Source organism: Musa acuminata, chromosome BXJ2-11 (genome assembly GCF_036884655.1).
Source record: "Musa acuminata AAA Group cultivar baxijiao chromosome BXJ2-11, Cavendish_Baxijiao_AAA, whole genome shotgun sequence".
Taxonomy (NCBI): domain Eukaryota; kingdom Viridiplantae; phylum Streptophyta; class Magnoliopsida; order Zingiberales; family Musaceae; genus Musa; species Musa acuminata.
Genome location: NC_088348.1, coordinates 29,693,187 through 29,718,151, shown reverse-complemented (window position 1 = coordinate 29,718,151; position 24,965 = coordinate 29,693,187). Strand labels below are relative to the sequence as shown.

The window sequence follows — 24,965 nt, the reverse complement described above, 5'->3', positions numbered from 1 at the left end:
CTGTGAGCATTTTGGGGTGTTCGTGCTTAATGGTTGTTTCTGCTTATGTGGAGGTATTAAAGGTGTTAGTTGAAACTCAAGTTCTTACCTCAATACTGTTGTATGCAATTTTCTTGTGGCCAGAAGTTACTGAGCTGCAAGCGTATTTCATTAACATTATGGGACGTCAACAAGAGAAGGAAAGGACCGGAAAAGAAAATTGAGTAGAAACAAACTAAACCAAAGAGGAGAAAAATACAGAGTTTGAATTTTCAGAATTGAAAGATCATCAAAACTCTTCTGTTTCCTATGGCTAAGAATAGCCTGAAAACTTTTAAAGAGTCTAAGATTCGCTTAAGAAGAGAGAGCATATATCAATCGATGGTTGTAATATGATTAAATCTCTCACCAGAGTTGCAACCATGATTTGAAGTATAAAATCTTCTCAGCTTGTATCAGCTTAGTGATCTTGAATTCCTGAAAAATTGGAATAAGCTAGAATTCAAACCTGCAAGAACCAGCTAGATATGTCCCTGCCTGATGCTTGGCTGATCTCAGGTTGATCCTAGGATGATTTAAGACAATCTAATTTAGTTACCTGCCTCAGCTAATCTGACCTGATTCAGATCCAAAGGTATGGTCCTGAACTCTGTTTTGATCCCTATTCCTCTAAGCCTTAGCTGGATGAATGCACACATAAGTTAAGTGTTGTACCTTCTTATAATGATCTTTGTAGTTTTTAGTGTTACTGTGATCAATTACTTTCATTCTTTTATTTTCTTAATTTGTTAAATTTGCACAACAGCACCAAGCAGAATTTAATTTAAAAGTTTCTCGATCAAGTTCCCCCATGAAATGTCTTTCCTTCAAGATTCTCCATTACTTTTCTGCTCAAAAAGTCTGCTCTAAAATGAAGGTTATTTGTGAACCATTTATTATCAAAATCTTTTTTTTTATTTTAACTTTTTGTTTGATTATGGTCAATGTTAGTTAGAATATGTTGCTCTCTACTTGTATTAATATTAATATTCAAGTTAATATTTATGTTCAGTAAACATTTATATTCAAGGGAACAGTTTCTGTTATAATATTTGATCTGGAGATTTTTTCGTTTGAAGAGATCCTAGATTATGTAGTAATGATATTCCTGTTGTGTGATCACAGACATTTGTTCTTGATGTGCATCCTTTCAACCCCCGGGTAGCTATGAGTGCTGGCTACGATGGAAAAATGATCATTTGGGATGTAAGGGTTTGGCCGTTTTCCATAATGTTGTTGAAGTTTTATTTCATAGTATGTGCTCTGAAACTCCTGATTGTTGCTTCTAGATATGGGAGGGCAAGCCTGTACGGATATATGAAACTGGCCCTTTTAAGTTGGTCGATGGAAAATTTTCACCGTAAGTTATCTAAATAGTCTCAATAGCTTGTATAAAAATTCAGTTGATCTTATTTACTTTTTAGCATCCTATGCCAAGTTATTGTTTGTAATGCCTCTATTTGTTTGACATTTGTTAATTTTCTTTTCCCAATATGCATTGCCTGTTTGAGAATTTCATTTACTGGTGATAAATCACAATATTTGTGATTTTTTTTTTCACGAGATTAGAGTTGATTCTGAGTTTTGTTGAAATGATCTAATTTTCTGTAATTTATCTAATATTGCTTTGCAGTACAATATGAAAGATATGGTTTATTAGGTTAGTCTTGTTACTAATTTTTGACTCTGTGCTTAACTTATAAAGTTTAACAAAGCACCTGAACCGAAGTTATATTGATTTTACACTCTTGTTGCTACTGGAATGTCAGTAAGAAAATTGTTCAAACTACAAAATTGCAGAAAGAGTTGAACTTAGTGAGGTTACCTACATACATGTATTAAGGTCCTAGCCAATATAAACTAAGAAACTGAATGCTTGATTGTATCATGACCTTTGTCCTCTTAGTAACCATGAGGCGAAGTCTAGATAATGTCAGTTATCAGCCTTGGGTTGGACGAATGAGTCTATAGGTCTTTTCTAATATAATAATACTTGGTCCTTCTTTTGTTCTATTTTGAAGAGTTTGGTGATGGGATTCTACTTAGTTACTGGTTACAAATTAATCCCAATGTAGATTCTTGATTGCTTGAGATATTTTCTCAGATCTTTTTTAATTTCATGGAATTTAAGGTTGAGATTTATACTAATCAGTGATTTAAAAAGCGCTAGGCGTCAAAAGGCGCTAAGGTCCAAAAACACCTGAGGCACTAGGCGCTTGCTCGGGCGCTCACTCGAGCGAAGCGAGACACTAAAATATAAAAATATATAATATAATTAATAAATATAATTATTTAAAAATTTTAAATAAAAATATTCTATTAAATTAAAAAAATTAACAGTATTAAAATCAAAATAATATATTATTAATCTAATAAATACAAATATTATTATTAGTATACTGTTAACAGTGTACAGAAGGAGAAGAAGGAAGAGCGTAAGGGAGTGCTGACTGAGAAAAGAGGAAGCGGCAGCGGGAGCGGGAGTGTAAGGAGGTAGCGGTAGTGGGAGCGGAAATGTAATGAGGCAGCGACAGCCAGTGATTTAAAAAGTGCTAGGCGCCAAGGTCCAAAACCGTCCGAGGCGCTAGGCGCTCGCCCGAGCGAAGCGAGGCGCTACAATATAAGAATATATAATATAATTAATAAATATAATTATTGAAAATTCTAAATAAAAATATGCTATTAAATTAAGAAAATCTAAGATACAAAATTAACAGTATTAAGAAACATAGTAATAATTTTAAATAAATAAAAATTAACAGTATTAAAATCAAAATAATATATTATTAATCTATTAACAATATTGAAAATTAATTATTTCAAATAAACTTAATAATATTAATAGTATACAGCAAGGTTTGCCGTACCGGACTGTACCGCCTGGTACGGGCGGTACGTACCGGTCCGACAGGCCAGCGGTACGCGGACCGCCCCGTACCATACCGAGTACTGTAGCAGTATACAGTGCTCGGGTACACGTGAGTGTACCGCTCGGTACACCTGAGTGTACCGAGCGGTATACCGTACCGTACCGGTATCGAGCCCGAGTCGAAACGCTGGTACGGTACGGCGAACCTTGGTATACAGTATACGTATACTGTTAAAAGGAAGTGTAAAGGGGTGCTGAGCCTGCTGACTGAGAAAAGAGGAAGCGACAGCGTTTGCAAGCAGCGACAGCGGCGAGTAGTGGGAGCGGGAGCGGCGAGCAGTGGGAGGCGCGAGCGACGACAGCGGTAGCGTTTGTGAGTAGCGACAGCGGCGAGCAGCGGGATCGGGATCGGGAGCGACAACGGCGAGGGTTAGGGTTGGGTTGTCACTTATATTGATTTTAGTTGGTTCGATTGAACCAACTAACCATCGGAGACCGAACCAGACCTAAAATCCTGGTTTGGTCGCCTTGGTTAACCCAGGCGCTTGCCCGAAGCGCCCAGGCGGCGCCTGTTTGAAGCGTGCTTCTTGGGAGATTAGCGAGGCGTTCAGGCCTCGCCTCGCCTCGCCCGAGCGCCTTTTTAAATCGCTGGCGGCAGCGGGAGGCGGGAGCGGCGACAACGGCGAGCAGCGGGATCGGGACCGGCAGCGACAACGAGGGTTAGGGTTGGGCAACAATAGCTGATATCAGTTTTAGTTGGTTCGATTGAACCAACTAACCACCGGAGACCGAACCAGACCTAAAATTCTGGTTCGATCGCTTGGTTTAACCTAGGTGCTCGCCCGAAGCACCCAGCGCCTGGGCTCGAGCGAGCGCCTAGGCGGCGCCTCTTTGAAGCGCGCCGCCTGGAAGTTTAGCGAGGCGCTCAGGCCTCGCCTCGCCTTGCCCAAGCGCCTAGGCGAGGACCCGAGCGCCTTTTTAAATCGTTGATACTAATAAAAGAATTCTATAAAATATATATTTTTTGTAACCCGAAAATATAGTATAAGAAGAAACTGAGATAAATATGGTTGTGATTCATTGTTTTAGTACTTCTTGTCAGCTCACCGTTATATATAACAAGAGAAGTTTTCTATCTTTTGGTTGCAATATGAATTTTGATTCTTTAGGCTTTCTCGTCTATTTTCTTCCTTGTCATCTTTTTTTAACTACAAACCTTCACTCCTAATTTAATTTTTGAATCTCCAATAAGTTTTTAATTTCAATCATATTCTCCTTTATATTTGTTTAACCTGGAAGCATATTAAGAGTATTCTGTTAACTCACTAGTCACCACACCTCCTTTTTGTGTCAAACCATTATGTAAAACTAAATGAACTAATTAAGTGTGTTAAAGCTATTGATCTCTCTCCAACTAGTTGTAATTCTTGTTATTGTGTCCAATCCTCTTACTTGTGTTTTGACTTTTGAGAGCATGGCTGGTCATTGTTGTCAACTGGTTTTCAGCGTCTGAAGTGCTTTCTAATTAATTAACAGAAACTTACCTTTTAGGCTTTTGCGTCTAACTAGAACACCACAATCCCAATTAATAGAAATAGGGATGGAGCTAGGATTTTCAATCCTCTGAAGAAAGGTAAAAACATCGTACCTCCTGTCAGATTCATGTTGGAGTTATGAAATTTATATTTCAATATTGAGACCGCTTTGATACCTTTGTCATACAGAGTATTTTGTTTCAGTTTTTCTAATGTATCATGCAACTTTCTTTTTATGCTAGTTTTTTCATATAGGCTGCATCCCTTAAAACTTGAGATTATTAAAGAGCAGATGGGTGACTGAAATTAATCTCTAAATATAAAGAAAAGAAGATTCACTTTTTAAACTCATGAATAATATTGTTTGGATATATTTTGGGTTCTTCCAAATTTTTACTGGTTTGAAGCATAACATCTATGGCATCGTTAAATTGTTTGTTTAGATCCATTTTTGACTAAAAAATTATGTGGCTCAGATGTTGGACTTGTCCATGGTGATGGGAAATTGAAACAAAGTATTTCGTTTTCCTATGAACAAGCAACAACTAGAAAGATCATTGCATATTCATATCATTCACGAGAACTAGAATTGCTTATGTTGGAACATAAACCGAGAATGTATTATCACCTAAATGCATGCCTTCTAGCTGCTGAAATAGGCAAAGAAACTGTCTTTTTTGGTTTTTTGCTTTTTTCAGTGAAATAATGGAAATATCATATCATAGCTAGGGAACATGGAATGATATGGATGGATAATATTTCTTATGCTTCTAAATTCATGAAAGTTTGATCAACCTAAGTGTGACAGAAGAACTATATGGAGGTTGGCAAGGATGATGCCTGATGGCCCTTTTCATTCATTATCATTTTTTAAAATAAATTTCTGTTTCTATGTTTTCATAAAAAAATTGAAGATGTGTTTTGGAGTGTAACACATGCGAGTACAATAATTTGTCTTTTTTGGTTGGGTGTTGAGTGTATATGGGAATATGCAGCTCTACTATGGCCATCATTTGGTTAACAACGGAAACCAAGACGTTGGTGATCTCCTTTGGAATTTTTTAGAAACTGTCGACCACTTCAGTCTCATGGTTAGGCCCTTGAACAGAAATGTAGGTAAAGCAACATCACCATCAAAATCCATAAAACTTAATTGTTTCATCATATTGGTCAAGATGGATTGCATCCCATTTGATACATTATCACTGAAATGTTGCAGACTGTTTGGGTCTATATATGTTTAGGTCCTAATATCATGTTCTAATTGTTCTCATAAATTTGAGGTTATATGTAGCTAAATATTTTCATGTTTACTTGGATTAATTATATTGGTTGTATAAACTGTGTTGTGATTGCTTTTTGACCTTAAGAATTGAACATGAGTTTGTGTATGAAATCAGCTGCTCCTTTTGGACACAAGGAATGAATGCTTGACTTGTCATGTTACATTTTTTCCATTAATTTATTTGTGGATTTTGCTTCTTGTTCTCTATGCTTATGAAAATTTCAGCACATCATTTTAATGTCAAATTAGTTGCTCCTTGTGGACACAAGGAAATAATGCTTGACTTGTCATTTGGCTTTTTTTTTTCCATTATATGACTGTTAATCTTATTTTATAGGAACATCAAATTCACCTTTTATTCTGTGTTTAAATTCCATGTGTTTGAATCTATTTCTATGAGTGCTTTAACTTGTTATGTGAAGTATGAATATAGCTATCGTAATTGCTTGGTGGTCTTGTAATTATTTAATTCTCACCCTGCTGCTGAATTTGTTGTTTTGACCTTCTATATTTTTTTAATCCTGAACTAGCGATGGGACTTCAGTTGTTCTCTCAGATGAAGTAGGACAGATATTTATTGTGGCAACAGGGCAAGGAGAGTCTCAAAAAGACGCAAAATATGATCAGGTCTGCATTATTCATCAGTTCACGTGATTTAAGTTTAATGCTAGGATTTTAAACTCGTTTGTTTTTATTAATATTTCTTACCATGACAGTTCTTCCTTGGAGATTATCGTCCCCTAATGCAAGATACAAGTGGAAATGCTTTGGATCAGGTATAGTGTCTTTACCTTGAACTTATGCTGATGCATTTATATTTTTTCAGTCACATATATATAGTTGACTAAATGGAGTAAAATATAATGCTTAGCACTCAGATGTCATGGGTAGGTTTGTCGGGCCATGTTGGCTAATCCAGGCCCACACTTGATTTCTGAAGATAAGCCTTCACAAAGCAGATCTTGATTTACAATTTTGGAACAAGGTTGTGTGGCCACTTAGCCTTCCTATTATAAGTCAGGGGCCAGACCTAAGTAGTTCTGTAAAATTATTTACTATCCTAGTGTTTAAGGGTTTTAGGTAGTTTTTAAGTCTTTTATGTTAGAAGTTGGTTACAATATTTAACTCTTTAATGAATTCTTTGTGGAATTTGAAACCTTATATCATGGATTGTAAAGGAAATTATATTTCTAGAATTGCTCTCTAGTAATCTAGATTTTGTGGATCTTACTAGGACTCAGTAACTATAATTTGAGCCTTGATCATCTATTAAACTTGTATTGGATATTGCAACCTAATCCACCTTCCCAAGTTGTTAATGTGAGTTTGGTTATGTTACCCAGCTAGTCTGGACCATGGACACCTATTGAGTATCAAAATTTTCTCAATGAAGCCTGAACAGTTTATTCAACTTACCATATTTGTATTGGAGCAGTGTTGTTAGAAGCAGCCATCTAGATGGTTATTAAACGTTGGTGATTTTTTTATCATAACCAGGCAAGCAAACTGCATTCCTTTTTAGGTTCAGTGGCATATTTTTTGAACAGTCATAAACTGATTCTGCTTCTTTTTGTTCCAAATTAAAATATTTTGTTGTATAATTTCTTAACAATCTGGTCTGAAGGTTCAATTTGTGTGTACTTTATTGCTTTCGCTTGGTTTTATGGGTCTATACCAGAGTACTTATTGACTGTCGGTATAGTACATATGGATTTGTACTACCATACCATGTGTTAGTACAGTGTCATGTATAGATGCCACAGAAAAAATGGTCGAAAATAACTCCAAAAATTTCTAAAAAATAAAAAAAGTAGATTAGGTTTTTAAGTTGGAAATAAATATAAATTTATTATAATTTTAGCAAAAAATAATCTAAATTAGGAAAGAATTGTGACATCTTTTTTCAAGCTTTGAGGAGTAGTTTTGTGGCACATTTCGAATCGTTTTTCCGTTGATATTGAATTATCTACAAAGAAATGATTTGAATTATTAGATTATTTTTTAAATAATTTAAATTTTAAGATTCAAATAAATCAAGTAATCTATCAATGGATATATCTGATCTATCACCAAAAAGAAAGATGAGACTTCACGGGCAGTAGATCGAGATCGTCGATCTTATGTATTTTTATATCAATTTGATATGTTTGTTGGATTCGATCATGAAATTAATCCCACGACATAATATGTTGATACACCGTATATTGTTGGTGCATTAATGTAGTGATGGTTGTAATCTGATTGTCATGAATCGCACATGTCTAAGGCGGCTCCTAACGCAAGTATAATTGTGACATGTATTGGTGCAAAGCATGGAGAATATCAGAACTTTTACTTTCGTCATTGATCTACTATCCGTATCATAAGAGCAATCACTGTACTACTACTCGGAGAAGAATGACCATCACCGTACTATTGTTGGCCATAAGATTCTCTATAATACCACAACTGTGAATACGATGATCTTTACTCTGTGTTTACATCATATAGGCTTTGTCACATCTGTTTAAAATCATCCATTGCCTTCCCTTTCCTCTTCCATGTATAAACTTGACTAGTACTTCATCGAGTTCCATGATATCAATCTTGAGTGGCATACATAAAATATTGGTCCTCGGTCCATACACCACCCTCAAACTATGTAGACAGGATCATTAGCTCCCCGACGTTGTCGCCTTCATTAGTTGAGGCATTGTTGTTCACGTCGCTACCATGTCTATGAATCGAGTGTGTTGATAAATGTGATGGAGGTGTCTCGTCGTCCGACTCGATTCTTTCTAACGGTGCGACTGATTCTACTATCTTCCCCTTTGTCGTTTTATTTGCACACTGGGCGGACGACTCTGATTATTAGTTGTCTTTAGTTCCTCAAGTAGTCTGATTCGATGTTGTCCGGATCCTTCCATTACATTTGATCGAGGGGGATCTTCCTCCTGTTGGGATGTGCTTCATTTTCTTCTATTGTCTCGATGAAAAAACATGAAGCGCGTGGAGGATCTCCTGCCTTATCAAGTAAAGGATCCTTTTGGTTCTTTGTTGCTTTGACCCACTTCATCCTATTTCCTTGTTTAGCCTGGCACACTGCAACCTTAGTCACATGTTGTAGTGGACATATATCAATTTCTCCAATCGTCTATACGATAGTCTATTGTAGACCTTCATGTGAATCAATGTGAATGTTGACCATTTATGTTTACAATCACTTGATGTCATCGTTTATAGAAGTACATACTACATAGATGACAACCTTAAATTTGGTGTATCCCCTCCATATTGTAGCTACCACTTGATTGCAAAAAAGATATAAATTGAACTTTATTAATATAACAAATAATGTCATATATAGTTTATAATTAACATGTGTGTAATTTTTCTTTATCAGGATTCATATTTTAACGTACAATACAACTACAATGTTGGAGAATGAACTAGAATAATTGGCCCTCCATAATAGCATCAGTTGCAACGATGGTGTTTGGCAAGAGTCAATATATAAGATTTCTTAGTGTCAATAATAAATTTGATCATATTTCAAGACTATATCGAAATTGAATATTTGAATTTAGATAATATGTTGCAAGACAAATAATTTTGTTAGTAAGAAATTTTTAAATATCAAAACTTATGAATTAAATTACACTGAATATGAATTTATTTGTATTATGGATGTCTTGGTTCATATGAACTTCAGTCCTACGATCGATGATCTATAAGTATTGATCAACATTAAAATAATCTATGAATGCTTTCTTAGCCTCCTCTCTTGCTGTAATCAGCATATGTCAAGATAAGGCATTTGGGGATGCTTGTCCTTATTGATCTTACGGAAGACAACATAAAGTGGTTCTACTTTTGTTATAATTTCATTCACGGTATCCCAAAATTTAGAAGAAAGATTAGTCTTTTTTACATTTTTTCCATCGCTCGATCTTGAATTCCTATAATCGGACCATTTCTGTGAGGTGACAATTGTCATGAGACCTTGCCTCTTCTGTTGTATTGAGTATTGACTTTAAGACAATGAAATTTATAGCAAACTAAGTGACTCCAGGTCGGAGTATCTCACCATTTATATACTTTTGCATAAAAGAATGGACCCACTGATGATTATATGTAAACTTTATAATCGATTATTCCTTAGCTACACACTTGCTGACTAATGGTAGCTCGCCAATATCCTTCAGCATTATATCTATGTAATGAGCTGCACATGGAGTTCAAAACGATGTTTTCCTTTTTTCCATCAATTATAAGTTGATCTTATTGAAATTGGCTTCATTGTCGATGAGTATCTGGATAATGTACTATGGTCTGATTTCCTCTACTATAGTGTTAAGTATGTTTTCAATATAGTTTGCATTAATTAGACTTATGAAAAACTGCTCGTCTATTGTAATGCATAAGAAAATTGATGATACTCATTCTTGTTGGTCTTGTCCAACTATCACTACATATTCGTCCCATTGCCTCTTGAAGGATTTGATCAAATTCTTTAATTTTACCACTTCCTCATCTAAATACACATCGTGGTTCTCCTTGAATATTGGAGGTTGAATCCCTGTGTTAGCCTTTCGAATAGAGGAGATCATGCTCTGATAATATGAATCGTGGGCTGTGTTTGTTGGAATCCTGTGGAAGTTGAATTATTTTATAATTGCCTTCCTAATATCTCACTTCTTTTCTTTTGTATATGCATCGTCAATCCATGTCTGCTTTGCTGTTTGTGGATGATATGTTTACGGATCAATATTAATAATATACGATGCTGATCTCCTGCCAAGTCTTTTGATAAAATCATGGATTCTACCCTGCCTCATGCTACCAATCTGACTCAATTGAGGAGGGGCAGTTAGCTGTCTCATGTCGGTCGACCTTTGAAATCCTTGTGGCGCAGACCCACTACCATCGCCACGCTTTCATTGTGAGTCAAGTTGTTGATGCCTCATTGTGAGTCAAACACTCTAATTATTAAATACATGAAATTGACCCAATAATAGGTCAAATAATGATAAATTTATCATAAATACACTAATTACAGCATTAAACAACTTAATCAAGCCATAATTAACTTTATTTTACCACTATAAATATGTCAAACACCCTAAGAGGCATTAAATATGTAAATTTGATCCAATATAGGTTAAATTAAGACTAAATCATCATTAAATACACTAATCACACCTTTAACATAGTTAATTGCTCTCTAATTATTTTTCTTTCACCACTATAAACATGTCAAATGCTCTAATAGGCATTAAAAGACATTTAATTGATCCAATATGAGTCAAATTTTGTTCTCATCGTAATTAAATACACTAATCACAGCATTAATATAGCTAATTAATCCTTAATTAGTCTTTTTTCACATTATAAATATGTCAAACATTGTAATAGGTATTAAAGACATTGAATTGACCTAATACGGCTCTTTGATTAAATCATCATTAATACCACTAATCATAGCATTAAAAAACTTAATTAAAACCTAATTAAATCTATTATACCATCACAAAGATGTAAATCACCTTAATATGCATGAAATATAATGATTTGACCCATTAAGTGTCTAATTAAAAAAAACAATATTAAACACACTAATCACAATATTAAAGGCCTTAATTACTCCTTAATTAACAATATTTTACCATTAAAAATATGTCAAACAATATATTAAACATTAACCACATAGAATAGTCTTAATCATCTCATAAATCAACAAAAATCTAAAAAGAGAATACATATCTCCTGAATAGAGTATTCTTCCCTTAACTTAAGTGTTAATCCTCTCAAATTAGCCTTCCAAATTTGATCTAAATCATAAATCGTAGCTTTGTTGAGTTTAAGTATTGAAAATGTGAGAATGAGAAAGAGATGTGAGTGAAAAAGAGTTTAAGAATGTAAAATGGATTAAAAGGAGGAGAAAAGGGTTTAAATGGTCAAATTGATCGTTTGAAATAGGGCAATCTCAGCCCTTGATCGGTATTGGTCGAAATTCGACTGTCATCGATCGGTACAAGTCAGTAACATTCGGATTTCGACTAATACAAGCCCCGTATATAGGGTCATGTAACATGTATAGTCTGGTATGGGGTGATCCGCATATCAGTGCCCTATTAGATTGGTATGTACTACCCATACTGGGTGATATACCATGGTACAACGAACCTTGATTGAAAATAATGACTCTGTCATTCGATATTATGTTGTCTTATAACTATCCAAGACTGTCTGGATGGTGGTTTCCATTAGGTTTGATATTTCTTGAACACAAGTAAGATTTTGGGTCTCAATTTCATCTCACTATGCTTCTTCAATAACCTTAATTGTTCTGACTTTAACTCTTGTTGCAACACAGGAGACACAGCTTACACCACATCGGAGGAACATTCAAGATCTCCTTTGCGATTTAGGTATGCATTTGTATTTATGGTCGCTGCATAAACTATTAGTATTTCTTTGCTATGTGATTCTTTCTTAGAGTGGTTTTCTAAGTAATGCTTTCCTCCGTTAGACATGATTCCATATTCGGAACCTTACCAGAGCGTCTACCAGCGGCGTCGCTTAGGTATCTTAGGTATTGAGTGGCGTCCCACTTCATTGAAACTTGCAGTTGGTCCAACTTACAATGCCACTACTGGCGATTTTCAACCGCTACCAATTGGCAACCTAGAACAATGGGTTGAGCCTTCACTAGAGGTTGTGGATGCTATAGATTGGGAAGTAGAAAATGACATGCAGAGTGATGACACTGATTCCGAATATAATGTAACCGATGAATATTTAAGCGATGGGGAACATGAAAGTTTGAGTAACAGTTCCTCTGGAGATGCAGAAAGCAGTGCAGAAGACAGTCGAGTTGACCATGACTTAAATGAAGGCCTCAGGAGATCTAAAAGGAAAAGGCACAAATCTGAAGTAAGATTTAGTTTGGAACTATATCAGTCTTTTGTTTTACTTCTACTTATCTCTGATATATTCTCTGGCAGGCCAAGTTCACAACTTTGTCTGGTAGGCGGGTTAAAAGAAGAAGCTTGGACAAGAGTGATGGTGCTACTCTATCTAGGGCACATAGACGTAGGAGGTCACGGAGTGGATGCATGACAGGAAAGACATCTTCTAAATCAGAGCCACTACGACCACAGAGAGTTGCTAAAACAAATGCTCTCACTTTCTTTTCTAAGATAACCAGTGTTTCTACAGATGGAGAAGATAATGATTCAGATAGCAATTCCTCTGAAAGTGAATCAGCGCCTCCAGATTCAAAGACCCAGAGCATTGAGTCTGAAAGGTCAATGAAAAATAATCAGCTTCATTATGCAAATGAAAACGAAAAATTCAAGGATGAGTGTGAAGATGCTGCAAAACATTCTCAAATCATAAAAAATCAGGACAGTCAGGCAAGCAGGAGGAGTTTGGTCCTTAAGTTGCCACCTCGTGAACCAATAGTAGTAGTTTCTGGAAGTACAGAATCTATTTGCCACAAACAGGATGGTGTACCAGTTTTCTTGCCGATAACTAGTGTTGATGTCAATTACAAGGCTGATGCACATGGAGTAAGACAAACAGAGATTTTTGGTCATCCTGATCTTTCAGCACACCAGGCCAGCACGATGAAATGGGGAGAAGTAAAGCAACGGTCGTCCAAACGTCCAAGACTGGGCGACATGATTACAGATATTTGCCAAGATGGTCCTAGAACATTTGTAAGTGACAATAATGGATGTCCCATATCCGAGAATGAGTGTGGAACATCTCTTTCTAGGAACCAAGCTCATGAAAATGATCCTGACAGAAGTGTACTTGAAAACAAGGGAGTGGATGATGCTCCACTTGGATTAAATGGTACTAGAATTGATGTGCTTTCTCCTGAAAGGAAGTCTAGATCTTTAAGACATCAGCATGAGCACGATCAGGTGACACTGACATGTAGTGACAGTAGAAATAAATTGGTTGTACCACCTAGTAGGGACCCAGTGAGCAGTGAATTCAGGATATCTAACGTTGCATTAAAAGGGCCTGAAGTTGCTCCAATAAAAAATGAGAAGTTATTTGGCAGTAAGTGTATTGTTGATGTCGATCAGCAAGTGGAAAAAAATGTGAAGACCATCTACCCAAAGCTACGAATCAAGTCAGGAAGATTAGCACAAGAGGTTAGTAGTTCATCCTCCAAACCAAAATCTATGGCATGTAATGATTGGAGGAGCTTTGAAGGTAAAATGTTGTCAGATAGTCCAGTCCCAACTGGACATAATCTAGATTCAGTTATGAATGAGGAGGATGAAGGAACCAGTGGAAAGAATTTAGAACATGGGCAACAGAATAATGGATCAGAAAGTTCAGAAAGGCAGACAAACGCCAGTTTATCCGTTTCTCACAATTACAAGATGGATTTAGAGTCCCATGGTAAAGTATATAATGCTGTTTATAGAAGGACAAAGTCATCCCAGGGAAGGAAAAGTTCTGGGGCTGGCATTAATGTAAAGGAAGAAACTACATCAGACTCCGATTACTACTGTGGAGATGTAAAGATGGAGCTAGGCATTAGCAATAGCATGATAGACAGTTCTTGCAGAACAAGATCCATGAGGACATCCGGAAATGAGTTAACTGATAGTAATAATAATTTTAGAGTGAGCCAAAGAAATGATCCATTAGGTGCTTCCACAAGCAGGGGAAGATCTACATTAAATGCTTGTGATCAACTTATTTTTGATGAATGGAAGTCAACTTCTAAAATGACTGTTGGTTTAAGATCTACCAGAAATAGAAGGGAGAACTACAATGTTACTGACTTTAGACCTTTGGACAAAAGAAGAAACCACCAATCAATTCGAAAACTTTCATGGCTTATGTTGTTCGAACATGAGGACAGCTACAGGTATATTCCTCAGAAAGGTGATGAGGTTGCCTATCTGAGACAGGTATAATTGTTTTCTGATTTGGTGATATTTCATTCATATAAAGGTGCCACATTGTTGTTGCTTATTTGTTCTCTTAACCATTTTCAGGGCCATAAAGAGTATATTGAAAGTTCTGGTACATCTGAAGTAGGCCCCTGGAACTTTGTAAAAGGCTTAAAAGCTGTTGAGTTTTGCAAGGTTCAAGACCTTGATTACTCTACACTTCCTGGATCTGGTGACAGCTGCTGCAAACTCGCCCTTGGATTTGTAGATCCTTCATCCAGTGCATTTGGTAAATCTTTCAGAATCACCATGCCTGAGCTTGATTATTTTCCAGACTTTCTTGTGGAAAGAATACGCTATGATGCCTCCATAGAAAGAAATTGGACTCACAGAGATAAGTGCCAAGTCTGGTGGAGGAATGCGGACCGAGATGGTGGGAGTTGGTGGGGGGGTCGGATCTTGGCTGTAAAGCCTAAATCTTCTGAGTTTCCAGATAGCCCATGGGAGCGATATGTTATACAGTACAAAGATGATTCTTCTGGCCAGCATTTACATAGTCCTTGGGAGCTTCACGATGCCAGTATCCAGTGGGAACATCCTTGTATTGATAATGAAACCAGAAATAAGCTTTTAAGTTCTATTGCTAAGCTAGAGAAAACATCAATAACAAATGAGGTGAATAAATTTGTAGATGACTTTTCTGTTAAACATTTGGTTAGTTTCTCTTTCAAGCTTTTATGTGAACCTTTGACCGTCTACTGTTTTCTCAGGATTGTCATGGTGTTTGTAAACTGAGCCAGGCGGCCCAAAAGTCTGATTTTTTAAACAGGTATTTCTATTTCTAACTAAAGCTTCTATTTTCTGATTATTTGGATTTTATGATAAAATTGTTTGTGGAAGCAATAAAATACGACTTTTCAAATTGCATTGTTTTTCTGCATTTTAAGTTATTATTTTGATAAGTTTAACAAGATATTTTCATGTAACTTTAGTTTCTTACCATCCAGTTATATGTAATGGAGTCCAAGACAGCTTACTTTTTTATCATGCATTGGGGCCTCAGTGTGTATAGACTGTTTTAGTAAATATGATGCTTTCAATCGAGTCTTATGTCTATTTGCATTAACTAAGGGTCCAGAGTGGTGGACAATGTGGTCAAAGAAATTTGTGAGGCTGTTGTCATCCAGGAAATGTAAATCTATATTTCATATTCAAATATTCACATTATCCAAAGTGTTAGGATAACTGACATGTGGAAGTTGAGATGAACGTGTGGAAGTTAATACAAATGTTTCATGAACAGTTAAAGGTGGTCTTATTAGATACCAAATGAGGAAGAACCCACTACTTGCAATGGTTGGAAAAGTGAGCCAATCTAAATTAGTGATGCAAAGAAAGGTAGATAAACAACATAGAGGACATCAATTGAAATGAAAAGAAATGTTTTGTGGATGTTAATTTGTTAACTAGTTATATTGCTTTTTACCAGAGCTCAATCGAGAAAAGATACTTGTAGCTCAATAGTTAGAGAAGATACTTGTGGCTGCCCCAAATTGTCAGGTCTTACAGGTTCTTCGTGTTTGTTGTTGTATTGGAAGAGTCCCTTATTTAACATTATTAAACTGATCAATGGAAACATCTTATACCAAGGAGATTATTCTGTGATTAATTTATTTTCTTGCGTATTATTCTGTTTCTAGAATGTGATAATGTGTGTGGTAAGTGGTAACATTGAGCATGTGATAATATGTTTGTTGTTGTATTGAAAAGAGTCCCTTATTTAACATTATTAAACTGATCAATGGAATCATCTTATACCAAGTAGATGATTCTGTGATTAATTTAATTTCTTACCTATTAGTATCTTTTGATGTGTGGTAACATTGAGAATGTGATAATATATTTGTTGTTGTATTGAAAGAGTCCCTCATTTTACATTAATAAACTGATCAACGGAAACCATATGTGCAGACTGGGGTTAACTTTATTTAATCTTACTACCAGATTTCAATCTGGTCTCGAGAGGCCACCTTGGCCCTGTTCCAGCTCAATCTGGCGCATGTTATATTATCTTCTTCTAATTATTCTTCAAGGCCAAGTAGATGTTTTATAGTTAAAAATATCAGCTATTGATTGTCAAATGATCTAGCTTTTGAAATGTTTTTTTTTTCCCCGATTAAGTTTCACAGTGATGATAGTGGAGTTATTAGAAGCATGTGCAAAGCAAATTCCAGCTAAAACTCTTGTTACATTTGCAAGGGTCATTATTGTCTCTTTGCTATTCCACTGGATGATTGATGAAATAATGTTCTTCAGTAGTTACTTGGCGAATAATTACTGTTATTTTGTGCCATAACATGAGGGTGGGGGTAATTAATTTCAAATACCATAAGGAAGAGTGACGTGGGTTTAAGGAAGCTGTTATCTTGATAATGGACTGGAAAGAATTTAACGGTAGTGGGTACACCTGGTATGATGACTGGGAAGTTGCATTAAATTTGAAAGGTTTTGTTAGGCAAAGGCACAGCTGATCCCGAGAGCTTAAGAACAGTTTCCTCTCAAAGCCCCTAACCATTGTTCGAAAAATGATATGGCATGTTCTTGTTCTTAAACATAACATAATTCTGGAATTGTGGATTATCAAAAAAATATTCATTTCATTGACCCTTTACTCTTTCTGCAGGTTCCCCGTTCCGCTTTCCCTCGAGGTGATCAAGAGGAGACTCGAAAACAACTACTACCGCACTGTGGATGCAGTCAAGCATGATGCTTCTGTCATGATTTCAAATGCTACATCGTACTTCAGCAAAAGCGCAGAGATGACGACAAGGATGCGTCGATTGTCCGAGTGGACCATGCGCACATTCTCGTTGTAGGAGTGCCTCTTAAAAAGGAGAAAAAAAAAAGACTAAATCTTGCTGCTTCACTGTAGATAAACTATTAATTCTAACATATTGCGTCACCTGTCAGCATCAGCCTTTTACTTAAGATGTAATTTTTCATTGAGGAATTGGCATTACAATGGGTAGTTGTTACGAGGTTAACAAGAGAGAGAGAGAGAGAGAGAGAGAGAGAGAGAAAATGAGAGGAGGGGAGATAAAGAGTGCTGGCAGTGAACTGCCACGATTAATATTTTTTGTATAGACCCACATCACCATCCTCAATAAAAAGAATGCGCAAGTGCTTGTTGTCAATGTCATATGTGGTATGGATGTATGTACATGAGCTTAACAAGTTCTACAAAACTGTTTTTACATAATAATACCAAGCCCACGAGGTAATAATTTGCAAGAATGAGAAAGTGCTTGTTGTCAAATGTCATCCCGTGGTATAATTTGGGAATTATGACTTAGTTGTTACATTGAGAATGTTATAATACCAATATTTCTCTTGGTTAGGGATAATTTGATGATAATACCTCATAGGCTTCACCATGATTTCTCTTGGTAATCGATACACTTAATTCTGAAGAAAGTAAATGGCATCTTTGCTCTTTATTTTCCTTTGCATTTGCATTTGTATTTAGGTGAAAGTAAATGGCATCTTTGCCAAAGACTGACGATAAGATCATAAATTCAAATCTCGTCTTTGTTATTTATTTTTCATAAAAAAAGATAACCTAAGATGAATAAATTAGGAAGTAAGCAATTTCTCCGACCTATTTCCTCGCCATCACATGAACAAACAAAATGCCAATGCGGTACAACAATATAATAAAAATTAAAATAAAATCGATCACCTAAAGAATCATTTTTCTATAATTAATTATAAATTATCTTTTATAATTAACTATCTTTAACATCTCAATCTTTATATTTTTAAAAATTATATTAAAATTCTTATTTTAATAAAAATAAAATATTTAATCTTTTTTTTCAATAAAAATATTCTTAATCCATGTGTGTGCTTAATGATAAACACTATGATATTTACATCAGTAAAATCAATAACTTAAAAAAAAACGAAATTAAATATTTTATTTTTATAAGTATAAATATATCAAAATAATTTTTAAAAGTATAAAAATCGAAATACTAAAAATAATTAATTAGAAAAAATAATAATATATAATTAGTCTCAACAAAATCAACAGTCACGGTAATTCTCACTAAGCATATTTAGTGTAGCGGATCAAAGTATATAAGAAAACCATGGAACTACTGGAATATATTAAATGAAGGTTTCTGCTAATGGTTTACAGAAAAGAAAAGGTCCTAAGAACTCCACCAAACTATTAATGACAGAAGAACCAGCACCCAATGACATCAATTCCTTTGTCCCTCGTCAGAAAAACAAATATACATTCCCTAAGCCAGATTCAAATACCAGTCATTTGAGTAGACATTACCAGCGTTAATTCTCAAAAAAGATACAAAATTCTCATTTTCGACATTTTCAATGCAGAAAAGCAGCACACTGATTTTCCAATCAAAGTATTAACAAGTCATCAGACAATCAGTATTCGCTGTAAGCATCGAAGACAATCGATAAGCCTCAGAACTAATGCAAAATCGTGCTTCCAATAGATTTTCCTTCACTGACTAATTTGGCAATCAGCAAAACAAGCAACAGCACAGGTATATGCCAATGAATAAACACAGAAAAAAAAAAGCGCAAAACAAGTCAAAATTCCATCTTTTGAGAGGGAACAGTCCAGATTTTATGAAACATTACTAGCAAAATAACTTTTTGATAATAATAATGAATCAAATATTAAAAGAAATACTTATTTGCATTTCATCGAGTACAAAGAGATCAGCAAAATCTAGTGACACAATCACCTTATCATGATGTCATAGAGAAACATTTCTACAGTAGCTTCATTAGTGAAGATGCTGAACAGAAGCCCACAAAAAGAAAACAAGTCCAAGGAATCTCAAGAATCACACCATTCATGTCACTGAATCAGGTGACACAGAGATGGCCAAGTTGAGAAAGCACTTGCACCGTGTGACCACGACGACTATGCTACTTATTCAAGCAATGTCATGAAAAAAGCTCAAGCTAAAGGTGTGAGATGACAAAAATATATGACAAGACCAATGAAGTCATTTAAATTGACGGACAACAGATAAAAGATAATAATCCCAAGAACTATTCTGCACTAAAAGTTGTCCAACATAATTGCTACAGAAATCTAAAAGTGATGGTGTTTGCTCACCCAAACTCTAATCGATAACATTCTGAAGTATTCCAACATTGCAGAAAGAACAAAATCATAATCAAGTCCTAAGGGAAAAACCAGCTGGATCAGTCTTCCATTACTCCTCCATCTCAGAACCTGAGGCACCATTCTTCTTGTTGTGCTTCCTGGCGTACCTTTGATTCCTCAGAAACTTCGGATCCATCTGCAACATAGATAATCAAAATCATTGGACATTCAGAAAACACATACATAAAAGAAAGATCTTTGACGCAAACAAACCAATCCAAGCACAAAATACCAATTCAGAAATGCTATTACGGCATATCCTGAGTGATAATATTCATAAAACGACCAATAAAAAGGAAGAAAACATTTACACCAAGCATACACAACAAGAACTACAAACACAGATGCCCATGCATCAACTAAAGTCCCTAGGTAAGAATAGGAAAAGATAGGGATAAATCAAGGTCAAGACCCAAGATTGAAAGAGGGCAATTAAGTAGATAAGGAGGGGTACCCCTTTGGTGGAGGTGTGGCGATGCTTCCGGGGCTTCTTGATCCCGTTCTTGTGGGCTTTGTACGACTGGTTGTGAGCTGTGTGGTTCTTCGATTTCGCCATTTCTGAATCCAAGAACAAAGGAAAAAATAATTTCCTAGAGCCGAATTTCAAAGACAAAATACCGTGGGATGGAGTGAAACCAGATCGACTCTTCGTCCGCCTTCGGTGCCGGCTAGGGTTTGGGCCTCGAAGCCGACGGCGAAATTCTACAGACAAGCTAACTTTCCGCAATGACAGATTATATTCTCCGTACATACTAATTGGGCCTTTATTGGGCTTAAGATAGACTAACTTGAAAGGCTCAATTATTGATCCAACTAAAAGACATAAAGCCCCAATTCCATGGAAGGGATAAGATGATGGGCTATTTCCAATAGACAATTGATTAGATGATGAATTGTGACATCATATTTGGGAATTCTCGAGAAAAATCTCTTATTTTATTTTTTTGAAGAAAAAAAAAATCTCTTATTTTTAGAAGTTTCTAAAACATCTCTCTTTTTTTTTTCTTAGTACCCTAAATCGTCTCTCCCTTTTTCCTCTCTTTTTTTACGGATCAATTAATTCGATTCCATTATAGTATTTTTATACTATGATTTTACTGAAAACATTTTATTATAATAAAAAATATTATAATATAATATTTTTTATATTATATTATTTTTTTCTGATATTATTAAAAACACTAAGATAGTGTAAAAACGATACCATTTGTGAACAACACATGAATGGTTAGCTGAATTTTCTTCTTTTTTTTTGCATTTAACAAACTTTTCTTGCTCATAAAAAGTATATATTCAAAATTATGATTATTAGTCTTGTAGTAAAAGCACTTGTGCATAGATGTTTATAATGAGAATAAATCAAACAAAGCATGTTTACCCTTTTCTTATCCCTCTTAAATCTCTCATAGGACAACAACTAATTACATTAAGGAAATGATCGACTCTATCATTTTATTGGAGTAGACTATCATGAACTACTTCGTTTGACCGGATAAGATTATTTATTGTCGGAAAAGTCATATCATGTACACGTCACTAATTCCATCACTTATTATGACCAAGTTTCCTGTTAGGGCATCGTTTATCACATCTTACGAGTATTAGTATGAATTGTATTCCATTATGTACCATCCATCCATCCATCACTTGAATCCTAAAGTGGCCGTCGGTCAACTATACACTCCTCATGTGATGGTCAATGCCACGTGGAACATGTTGTTTACTAGTTCTAGTAACCTGGTCAGCAGTTGACCCATGCTATCCCACATCAACTGCTACGTTGACCAGAGTCTGTGTATCAATTTGTATGTTTTTATTTTTCAGTGTATGTTTTTATTTTTCTTTAATTTCAAAAATATCACTTATTGTCTCTATACAATATCCTTTCTTACACATTATCCTAAAATTTCTTTCGGACGATACTAGACCAACCCTCACCCTTAACAAGACTGATGCACCTTATTGTATCGCTGTCGATAGACTGTTGCTTATAATAGAACTGACGATCATAGTAGGTCATCATTTTTCTTCATTTACTCCCATCTATAAAGAACGAAGATAAAGAACATAATAAGTGAGGAAGGATGTCACATAGGAGTATAAAAGATGTCACTAAGTGAGGAAGGATGTCACTAAGTGAGAAAGGATGTCACATAGGAGTATAACACAGAGATAAAAGATAGGAAAAGACAAGCGATGTCCGACGATTGGACAAAATATATGAGAAAGAGAAGTGAAAAAAATTTATAAAATTATAAAAAAAAAAGGGTACTATTTGAGGAAAAACGAAAACCGGAGATTGATACACATTAGACCCGGTTCACATCGCTATTTAAACCGATTGATTGAGTGTCACATCGTGGACCAACATTGCACTCGTTCCAGCTGGTTCAACCGACTCATTCAAGTCACGAGCCTCAATGTGCCGAGCACACCAATAATTATACGCGACAACCTCTTGCGGCCCGCTTCGACGCGTGGGACCGCGTCCACGTCCGAGTCAGACAAACGACCGCCCCACCGAGGCACACGGTCCCTTTCCTGTCGACTACTCTAGCGTTATCGAACCCCGTCTTCACTCTCAGGCAATGAGGGCCCCACGTGAGGAGTAGATGGGTACGAGTTGCTGTTTTTGGACCCTTGTTGGGATAGTGACGTAGCAGTAGACGTAGTAGTTGGATCCAACTGGCCGCTTAATGGTCCTGGCCGACAAATGTTTGTTCCACTAACGGGTCTGCTCAAATAGGTCGATCCGAATCTGTGTCTTGACGATCCACGCGCTCTCCGACTGACGACGAACGCTTCCCACACGGCGCGTCCAAAGAATCTGGGAATCCACACGGGTACGAATCTCTAAGCGATTCAACGGTTGTGATCATAAGCACAAGCGTAATGGCCCGGTCCACTCACGGTCATTCCGCCTTGTCGACTCCCTTCCTTCCTCTTTCTTCTCCCTTCTCTATATATATCTCCCTCTCTCTCTCCCCCTCGATCCCTATCCCATACTCCAAGAAGAGAAAAGATACCTACCTCGCACACCGGCTAAAGAAAACCTCGTGCTCCTGCTGCTACTACTGCGTGTATTTAGAGAGAGAGAGCTGCAGCGTTGGAAAGCTATGGGAAACGGAGCATCGTGCGTGCCGCGGATCAGGAGGGCGGAGGCGGGGACGGCAAAGGTCGTGGGCCCCGACGGCGTCCTGCGCCGAATCGAGGCCCCCGCAGGCGCTGCGGAGATCATGATGGAGTACCCCGGCCACGTGGTGGCGCGCGCCGAGGAGGTGGCGAGGACCCGGCGCGTCGCCGGGATGCGGGCCGACGAGGAGCTGGTGGCCGGGGGCGCGTACCTGCTGCTGCCGATGGACCGGGTCGGGTGCCGGCTCTCCGATGGTCAGATAGAGGTCCTGCTCGACGTCGTCCGCGGCCGGCGGCAGCGGAAGGGGAGGAAGGAGGGGAGTTGCGGGGGCGGAGGGCGGGTGTTCCCGGAGGTAGCCGGTGGAGAGGAGGGGAAAACGGCCGTCTTGGGAGGGGAGGTGACCGGTTTTTCCGGTAAACGGGTTGGTGGATGCCGGCAGTGGAGACCGGCACTCGACACCATCCACGAATCCAAGTCCAACTAAATCTAGTTTAGATTCTTTATTTTTATTTTTCTTTTAGGATTATTAATTCTCTTTTTTTTCCTTATGTTGTTTTGTCACGTGAAAAGCACGTGCAACCCTGGCAAGTACAAACATGGAGTTTTACTTCTATTTCCTCCCCCCCACCAAAAAAAAAGAAAAAAAACTTTTCTTTGTGCATAAATAAAGTATCTTAATTCACTTAAATTAGGTATTTCTAATTAATTTAAGATTATAAATTCTAAAAGAGATGGAATATCTATCCTATAATAAACAATGGAAGTTGAAGCAAATAAATGTTTTCAAGGTATATCTAAGATAAAACATTTAAAGATATTATAATTATTTTATTCTTACACAAATATTTTACATTAGTTGGTGATGTTATAATATGAAGTGATGTCCAAAATGATAGGAACTCATAGCTGAGATAGCCTTCTTAATCTGTGTGTCTGTGTAAACTGATGCACACACACATACACAGCTGAGATCTGTAACTTGAGCACTGCCTCCTTCATATCCAAACTAAGGAAGCTTCAAACTGCTATTGAAGCTACAAAACCATTTGTTGAAGAAGACCCAAAGGTTTCTTCTTGTTCTTGGGATACTGAACTGATCGTGTTACTTCAAATCCAATAATAGACATGAAAATTTTCATTCTTATGGATATAAGAATGGAACTATAAAAACTGGAGATACATCATCCACCATTTGACATGGTCAGGAAAGAAGGAACAGTGAGTGCAATCAGAAAACAGCATACATGGGTGTTCATATATGATAGATACTATGGAACTCAATAGACAAATCATGCTTAATTCAAAGAGGTTGAAACATAAAACATATACGTACAATCATGAAGGATGAGTAGAAGTTCTGATACTGAAAACCTGAGATAAAAGGTTTCCTTAAGGCTCTAAGAAAATATATGAATATTAAGATATTCATCTGTATGATGATTTGTTTCTTTCTTAATATGTCGGTCGATTTGCTACTGAAAACCAGTCAAGCTTGTTAAAAATTTCATATAGAAAGAAGCCAATGTAAAGGAAATATAAATATAAATGAATCAAGAAAGATGGAGAACACAGCAAATTTTGAACCTCATTCTAGAACACTATATGAGAGAAAGCTGAATCCTAGATGTGGGCAAAACAGACTGCATATTGTTCAGAGAGACCAAATCAGATTTGTAAGAGAATTTAGCTGCTTTTGGATTGATTCACTGATTTCTTTGTTCCTTGATGAATCTGTAGGACAACCACATCCGATAAATGATTCAGAATCAAGATTCAAATCATTTCTGGAATCGCCTTATTTGCTGCACTGTCAGAAGTCCCATTTCATGTGCCACAAATCTCATGTATCTCTTGTTGATGTTAATAGGAAGAGAAGATAGAGATATCAAATAGAGGAAGAGTATGACACGCTTCAATCTTCTATATTTCTCTCAAGAAAAATATTTTTACAATTTCAGAAACTCTATTACGCTTATGACCCAACATATGAGGTTTATATAGTTCCTAAAG

At 36.5% G+C, this 24,965-nt stretch overlaps 2 protein-coding genes across 3 annotated transcripts in view; both read left to right on the top strand.

Moving 5' to 3' along the window:
* The window catches only part of LOC103971976 (uncharacterized), a 41,896-nt gene extending 24,092 nt beyond the window's left edge, over nucleotides 1-17,804 (top strand). For both annotated transcript variants that reach the window (XM_065132265.1, XM_009386148.3), the window contains exons 15-24: nucleotides 1,144-1,224; nucleotides 1,308-1,378; nucleotides 6,238-6,334; nucleotides 6,424-6,483; nucleotides 12,063-12,117; nucleotides 12,219-12,622; nucleotides 12,694-14,628; nucleotides 14,716-15,285; nucleotides 15,381-15,439; nucleotides 17,294-17,804. In XM_065132265.1, coding sequence (XP_064988337.1) covers nucleotides 1,144-1,224; nucleotides 1,308-1,378; nucleotides 6,238-6,334; nucleotides 6,424-6,483; nucleotides 12,063-12,117; nucleotides 12,219-12,622; nucleotides 12,694-14,628; nucleotides 14,716-15,285; nucleotides 15,381-15,439; nucleotides 17,294-17,486 — 3,525 coding nt within the window. In that variant the 3' untranslated portion in view covers nucleotides 17,487-17,804. The remainder of the gene's footprint in view (nucleotides 1-1,143; nucleotides 1,225-1,307; nucleotides 1,379-6,237; nucleotides 6,335-6,423; nucleotides 6,484-12,062; nucleotides 12,118-12,218; nucleotides 12,623-12,693; nucleotides 14,629-14,715; nucleotides 15,286-15,380; nucleotides 15,440-17,293) is intronic.
* A 5,004-nt stretch (nucleotides 17,805-22,808) lies between these two features.
* On the top strand, nucleotides 22,809-23,576 carry LOC103971974 (uncharacterized). The gene has a single exon (XM_009386144.3). The coding sequence runs from the start codon at nucleotides 22,939-22,941 to the stop codon at nucleotides 23,437-23,439; it is 501 nt and encodes a 166-aa protein (XP_009384419.2). The 5' UTR covers nucleotides 22,809-22,938; the 3' UTR covers nucleotides 23,440-23,576.
* The last annotated feature ends 1,389 nt before the right edge of the window (nucleotides 23,577-24,965 follow it).

Coding starts and splice junctions, on each gene's coding strand:
- LOC103971974 (XM_009386144.3), top strand. CDS start 22,939: ATGGGAAACGGAGCATCGTGCGTGCCGCGGATCAGGAGGGCGGAGGCG.